Source organism: Diaphorina citri, unplaced genomic scaffold (assembly GCF_000475195.1).
Source record: "Diaphorina citri unplaced genomic scaffold, Diaci psyllid genome assembly version 1.1 scaffold2418, whole genome shotgun sequence".
Classification (NCBI taxonomy): Eukaryota; Metazoa; Arthropoda; class Insecta; order Hemiptera; family Psyllidae; genus Diaphorina; species Diaphorina citri.
This window is the reverse complement of record NW_007379842.1, coordinates 1,094-8,694: the sequence shown is the minus strand read 5'-3', so window position 1 is coordinate 8,694 and position 7,601 is coordinate 1,094. Positions and strand designations below refer to the sequence as shown.

At 39.5% G+C, this 7,601-nt stretch overlaps 1 protein-coding gene across 1 annotated transcript in view; it reads left to right on the top strand.

Moving 5' to 3' along the window:
- The window catches only part of LOC103518892 (E3 ubiquitin-protein ligase TRIP12-like), a 16,368-nt gene extending 8,895 nt beyond the window's left edge, over positions 1–7,473 (top strand). Inside the window, exons 6-12 of the mRNA XM_026830562.1 lie at positions 1,402–1,487; positions 1,669–1,678; positions 1,933–2,044; positions 4,336–4,530; positions 4,909–5,082; positions 6,226–6,443; positions 6,842–7,473. Coding sequence (XP_026686363.1) covers positions 1,402–1,487; positions 1,669–1,678; positions 1,933–2,044; positions 4,336–4,530; positions 4,909–5,082; positions 6,226–6,422 — 774 coding nt within the window. The 3' untranslated portion in view covers positions 6,423–6,443; positions 6,842–7,473. The remainder of the gene's footprint in view (positions 1–1,401; positions 1,488–1,668; positions 1,679–1,932; positions 2,045–4,335; positions 4,531–4,908; positions 5,083–6,225; positions 6,444–6,841) is intronic.
- The last annotated feature ends 128 nt before the right edge of the window (positions 7,474–7,601 follow it).

Genomic DNA, 7,601 nt, shown 5'->3' with positions numbered 1-7,601 from the left:
TAGTAGCCTACTGCTGGAGTAAAGGGACTTTTGGGTCCTATGCGAGCAGTATAAATAAGCACTATTATTTTTTTTACATGAGTTATACAACAAAACCAGACCAAATCATCTCTGTTTCCTAATCCAAGGGTGTCGGGTTCAATCCCCAGCTATGGTCTTGGGCTGCTTAGTGATTTGGTCTGGTTTCGTAGTATAACTCATGTAGTGATTTAAAGGATAAATGTAAAAAAAAAAAATAATTATTGTTACAATCCTACATACAGTTCATAAAAAAAACCTTTCAATCATTATCCTCGGTGGTGTAGTGGTCAAGGCGCTTATTGGCACAGTTATTCTACTCAAGGGCTTATTGGCACAGTTATTCACTTGCAAAGTGTGGGTACATTGGTGGTGTAGTGGTCAAGGCGCTCGCCTGGTAAACAGGAGGGCGTGGGTTCAATCCCAGCCGAGGTATGGAATTTTATCCTCAATATAATTTGAGAATTTGACCACAATAATAGTAGTAGCCTACTGCTGGAGTAAAGGGACTTTACAGTCCTATGCGAGCAGTATAAATAAGCACTATTATTTTTTTTACATGAGTTATACAACAAAACCAGACCAAATCATCTCTGTTTCCTAATCCAAGGGTGTCGGGTTCAATCCCCAGCTATGTCTTGGGCTGCTTAGTGATTTGGTCTGGTTTCGTAGTATAACTCATGTAGTGATTTAAAGGATAAAATGTTTTTAAAAAAAATAATTATTGTTACAATCCTACCCCTAGCGTCACGATAACCGACGCTTGTCTGCCCGTACTAACTCTGCTCCGAGTACTCAATGCTGTGAACAGGAATTGGGGTAAGAAATCTTCCTTAGTCTGACTGGGGGACGTTAAACAGGGATACCAGCCTGAATTTTCCCTAGCAAATGTAATAGCTAAGGTTGAGTGTAGCCAAAGGTTGTGTGTAAAATTTGTAGCCAAAACCAAATGTCAGCCCAAAGCAATCACCCTAGTTAAAGCTGATTGAGAGGCTGACAAAAAACGCCGACCCCGTCTGTACACGGGAAAGGGCGAAGAAGAATATATTAGAATCATTTATTTTCAACAGGAGCAACCTCCGTGGCCATGTGGGTATCACACTAGGCTTGTACACCGGAGATTCAGGGTTCGATTCCTGACGGAGTCGAAGTTTTTTCGGCTCTTTGTTTGGAGTTCGGGGTGTACTCAGCCTCGTGAGGACAACTGAGTAGCTGTTTTAATGGAGCGACCAGTGGCGGCATTATCATTGTAAAAAAAAGATGATTGCTGAAATTGATTGTTAAGGAGGCACTTAGTAATGTTGTGATATCCTCGAAAGTTGTGATAAAACTCTGCTTTACCACAAAGAATTTGAGATTTATTTTGATGGAATTGAATTTCAGGCAAATATAGAGGCGGATTCCAACCTAACTCCGACGGAGAAAGAGGAAGCTATCTCTGTTCTAGGACTGGACTTTACATTAAAACAGTGACTTGTTTCTGACCAACCTCTGTGGACACACACGGGTTAATGCAAGGTAAGAACTAGACAGGGTTAAACTACTCTAGCTGCGGCCCAGGAGGGACAGCACTGTCCTAGACACACACGGGTTGATGCAAGGTGAGAATCATTAAGGGTTAATCTCTATAGATTTTATGCGCTTATTCAGATGGTTCAAAGTGAGGAACTAGGATTTCTTTTTCTTTTTCGTAGAGACTTCTAGATTCTGAGATAGATCGCTTTGAAAAATACGTCTCTGTTTTTCTAGTTGGCTCTAATTTCAAGGGAATGAATTGTTCAGATTGATACCCGATTTTACCACAGTTTTCAATTAATCCAAAGAAATACTTTTTTCATTTCCCCAAGATCAGCCATAAAAAGGCTTTTTTCACAAGAGTTTAGGTAGTTAATCTTATTTCCCCTTTGATTTCAGGCGTTCAAAAAGAAAAAAGATGTGTCCGAGTGTCTTCATGGGGATTTGGATACGATTTCTCCTACCTCTCCTCTCCTAAAAGGAAGTTATGCCCACAATAAGTTCCCATCAGGTTCCCCTGTTGGATAAATTGTGCCCCGTGTATGGTATCTTCTGAGAAGTTGTGCGCGCGCAGATGACCTTGGGAGTTTTGTATCGCCTTGTGATTTTGTTTTTTCAAAAGTACCACTGTGGCTTTCAATATAATATTTTATAATGTACATTTATAGTTGTTGAAACATTTGTAAAGTCTATATTTTGTACTGCGGGAGAGAGGCATTTTTGCTTGTACTAGAAAAAAAAACATGGGCTCAGAAGAACATTATTTTTCACTAGTTACTGGAAAATTATTGTAAGAGCCTAGCTAGTTTGAAGAAAAAAATAATTAGGATCCACTAGGTCGCGGGCTCGATTCCTCCCTGGGGCGGAATTTATCCTTAACAGATAAGGTTCGTTCTCGGAACGGCTGGCCTTCTCCTACCCTGTCTTCTTTCTTCGCTTTCGGCACGATAAAACCTTAGCAGTTACAGTTCCCTCAATCAAACCTCTAAAAAATATATTGAAATTGCTCAATGCGCTTGTAGAAGACCTGGAGGAGAAAAACTTGAATTACAGCCTCTCCCAGAATCGATCAGCTAGGAAAACACAAACACGAACTGTCGACCCACTTGAGTGGGAAAAGACAAAGTAAACGAAGAAGAAAACTCTTATCTTTATTGTTAAGTTTAGACACTAGAAAGGACCTGATATATTTCACATATTAAATTTGCTCCTGCTCCTCCCTTTCATCTCATCCACAGCTTGTTGTACACTGGTATTTATAAGAGGGTATGGCGAGACAAATGTTTCCTAACTTATGATCCTCCCTGTATTTGTCACATAATAATATGTTTCTGCTTTTCTCTCTCCCTGTTTATTTCACGTATTAAATTTGTTTAACCAACTCGCATTATTTCAAGGCACATTCTTTTACATCCATGCCTAGTCGAAAACGAAAAAGTGTGGTCAGAAAATGGTCCGCCCTGGCCGGGATTTGAACTGAGCACCTCCGAGTTGAGAGTTGGTGCTTTCTGCCCATGAAACACCCTTTCAAAGTTCCAACTTGAAATGTAAAACTTTGCACCGAACTATTTTCCTCCCTCAATTTTTGGACATGTTTTTTCAGAGTTTCAGCAGAAATGCCTCTCACATGGGAGGTTTATGAAGAATGGCCATTCAGTAGAAAACAGTATGATAGGCCTTCTTTCCATAGACCTCCTTATTGTTCTACCTATACTTGGATGTAAATCTATAGCATGTCTAAACAAAGGGTAATGTCCCCGTTTAAGCCCGGTTTAAGTCTCCTGTGGGCTTGTTACCGGGGCCACAATCAGGGTATGAACTCGTTTTAATTTAAAAAAATTTATGAATTGATCTGATTGGTTGATTTGAAACTTTTCAGCCAATCAGATTGTTTAAGCCAAGAGTTAAACCAAAACTCTGTGGGCCTGGCCATTCATTTCAGATTCATCCCGATTATTTCGGGTTTCATTTTCAATTTTTTTTTCCCAATAGCTCACATTTTCTCGAAGCGCTGAAAATGTCAATGATTTTGAAGCAATTTTATTTTTTCCAAATTCAATTTGCTGTGTTTTCATTGAGTTTTAATTTTTTTAGAGTATTGTAGAAGTTTATTTTGTTATTTCTTTTTGAGTTGAATTTTTGTCCAAGCAATCCATCTTGACTTTCTTTTTTTTTTTCTTTCTTACAACTATTTGTTTTATTATTATTCCATTGAGGTGAATTACTAAATTTGCCAAATAACGAAATTACAATTACAGGATAGAAAAAAAAGCAGTTCCGAGAACGAACATCTGTTAAGCTAGCGACTCAGTCGTGAGACTTGGTCGCTAAGATCGGAATGCCACTTTTTTATATAAAAAAAAGATACTTTGTTTTACTTTTAACAGCACAGAAAATTACAATTGACAAGCAACAAACAAAAGATAAATTAAATAAATATTCTCTTAAAATACCATTCGAAATAGTCTGGACATCTTGAAGATTGAAGGTATAATACAGAATAATGAATACAGAATAATGTCCACACTATTTCGATTGATATTTACCCAAACTATTTACAATGCTACTGCCACCCATCAACTGTGTCTTGCTTATGTATTCGTAGTTAAAAAGATCCAATGTGCCTAGGCATGTGTTGGATCTTTTTACAGTAATGATAAATGATGAAACTATGTTTTTGTGCTTGTTGTTTGTATTTGTCAATTTACAGAATCTGAAAGTCATAAATAAAATAAATTCCTATTCAAATTCACATAACTTTTTTTTGTCCTGTTCACGTAACTTTTTCTGTTTCTCCCTCAGGCAAATCAGTCAGCGGCAAGTCCTCGTCCAAACGGAAAGCGGACGAAATTTGGTCCGACGGCTTGGTGCCCCTGTCCCGATCTCCTCTCGACCCCTACCTGTCCGACACTCTGCCCCCTAGCGTCACGATAACCGACGCTTGTCTGCCCGTACTAACCCTGCTCCGAGTACTCAATGCTGTGAACAGGAATTGGGGTAAGAATTCTTAAGGTCTTTGGTTCAATTCCCTGTACAGATGGTTTTTCCCCCCTGTTATGTGAATCCAGGATAATAACTTGGATGTTTTTTTTTTTTTTTTTAAAAAAAAACACATTTGTATATCTGGTATAGAATAACCCTGAGGTAAGTGGTAAGGTATGGTAAGAGGTAAGAATAACCCTGAGGTAACCCACAAAAAAAGGTAAGAAACAAAGAACCACCCTGAAGAAATGCACTGTAGTACCGGGGTGGGCATTTCAGACGAATTTTCTGTCAAAATAAATAAAGAGGTATAGAATAATTGAACGAAACGAAGTGGATTAAACCACCAACATAAAAACTCATCCCCCCTCTTCTCTGTTCCTATCATTTCAGGAGGTAGTTCCTGGGACATGAAGACCCTGATGGAGTGCTGTCGAATAGACCATGGCTACAACCACAATTCGAAAGCCATCAAGTATCTATTCCATGTTCTGTCTTGCTATAGTAGTCCAGAACAGAGAGACTTTCTTCAGTTTGTGACCGGATCTCCTCGTCTGCCTGTAGGAGGTGAGTTGACTGGACTATATATTCTATTTGACTAAACTATATATTCTATTTCCCAGAACAGAGAGACTTTCTTCAGTTTGTGACCGGATCTCCTCGTCTGCCTGTAGGAGGTGAGTTTGACTGGACTATATATTCTATTTGACTGGACTATATATTCTATTTGACTGGACTATATATTCTATTTGACTGGACTATATATTCTATTTCACTGGACTATATATTCTATTTGACTGGACTATAATATATTCTATTTCACTGGACTATATATTCTATTTCACTGGACTATATATTCTATTTCACTGGACTATATATTCTATTTGACTGGACTATATATTCTATTTGACTGGACTATTTCTATCAAATCATAGCTCAAAAAACCTCAAGAGTTAAACCAAACACACCTTGAAAAAATAAAAAAGAGGTTTGATGGAGGGAACTATGTTAATGGAGGTCTTATCACCCCGAAATCGAAAAGAGAACGAGTACAGGATAGGTGAAGGCCAGCCGTTCCGAGAACGAAAATAGTCTGCCCGGGGGACTTTAATCAGGGAGGATACCAGCCTGAAATTTCCCTTGCTAAAGAAATAGCAAAGGTTGAGCGCGAAAGGCATCCGCTCGTAAATTTTTTGTAGCCAAAACCAAATGTCAGCCCAAAGCAATCACCCTAGGGCTGATTGAGAGGCTGACGAAAAACGCCGACCCCGTCTGAACACCGGAAAAGGCGAAGGAGAAGAAGAACCTAGAAACTCGCAATCATTGTACAGTTTCAAATCAAGTTTGCAATACAATACAATACAAGTAGTCATAGCTTTGACAGGAAGAAGTGGGTTCAATCCCAGCCGAGGTATGGAATTTTATCCCCCAAATTGAGAATTTGACCACAATAATAGTAGTAGCCTACTGCTGGAGTAAAGGGACTTTTCAGTCCTATGCGAGCAGTATAAATCTGACCACAATAATAGTAGTAGCCTACTGCTGGAGTAAAGGGACTTTTCAGTTCTATGCGAGCAGTATAAATAAGCACTTTATTTACACAAAAAGCCCACTCAGAGGCTTAGGGGTAAACCCAGCCTTCAGATCCTTCAGATGGGTTTAAATTCTACCAATCTAATACTAATTACCCCCTCCCTCTTCTCCCCCTAGGGTTCCGCGCTCTCTCCCCTCCCCTGACCATCGTACGCAAGACATTCGAGTCCGATTTGGCCGCAGACGGCTTTCTACCATCCGTCATGACCTGCGTCAACTATCTCAAACTACCGGACTACTCTAGCGTCGAGGTGATGCGGCAAAAACTGCGGCTTGCGGCACAGGAGGGACAGCACTCGTTCCATTTGTCCTAGACACACACGGGTTAATGCAAGGTAAGAACTAGACAGGGTTAAACTACTCTAGTTGCGGCACAGGAGGGACAGCACTGTCCTAGACACACACGGGTTGATGCAAGGTGAGAATCATAAAGGGTTAATCTCTAAAGATTTTATGTGCTTATTCAGATGGTTCAAAGTGAGGAACTAGGATTTCTTTTTCTTTTTCGTAGAGACTTCTAGATTCTGAGATAGATCGCTTTGAAAAATACGTCTCTGTTTTTCTAGTTGGCTCCAATTTCAAGGGAATAAATTGTTCAGATTGATGGCCGATTTTACCAGAGTTTTCAATTAATCCAAAGAAATACTTTTTGTCATTTCCCCAAGATCAGCCATAAAAAGGCTTTTTTCCACAAGAGTTTAGGTAGTTAATCTTATTTCCCCTTTGATTTCAGGCGTTCAAAAAGAAAAAAGATGTGTCCGAGTGTCTTCATGGGGATTTGGATACGCTTTCTCCTACCTCTCCTCTCCTAAAAGGAAGTTATGCCCACAATAAGTTCCCATCAGGTTCCCCTGTTAGATAAATTGTGCCCCGTGTATGTTATCTTCTGAGAAGTTATGCGCGCGCAGATGACCTTGGGAGTTTTGTATCGCCTTGTGATTTTGTTTCTTCAAAAGTACCACTGTGGCTTTCAATATAATATTTTATAATGTACATTTATACTTGTTGAAACATTTGTAAAGTCTATATTTTGTACTGCGGGAGAGAGGCATTTTTGCTTGTACCAGAAAAAAAAACATGGTCTCAGAAGAACATTATTTTTCACTAGTTACTGGAAAATTATTGTAAGAGCCTAGCTAGTTTGAAGAAAAAAATTAGAAACTGCTTTCGCATTATTTCAAGGCACATTCTTTTACATCCATGCCTAGTCGAAAACGAAAAAGTGTGGTCAGAAAATGGTCCGCCCTGGCCGGGACACATTCTTTTACAGCCATGCTTATTAGTCGAAAACGAAAAAGTGTGGTCAGAAAATGGTCCGCCCTGGCCGGGACACATTCTTTTACAGCCATGCTTATTAGTCGAAAACGAAAAAGTGTGGTCAGAAAATGGTCCGCCCTGGCCGGGACACATTCTTTTACAGCCATGCTTATTAGTCGAAAACGAAAAAGTGTGGTCAGAAAATGGTCCGCCCTGGCCGGGACACATTCTTTTAC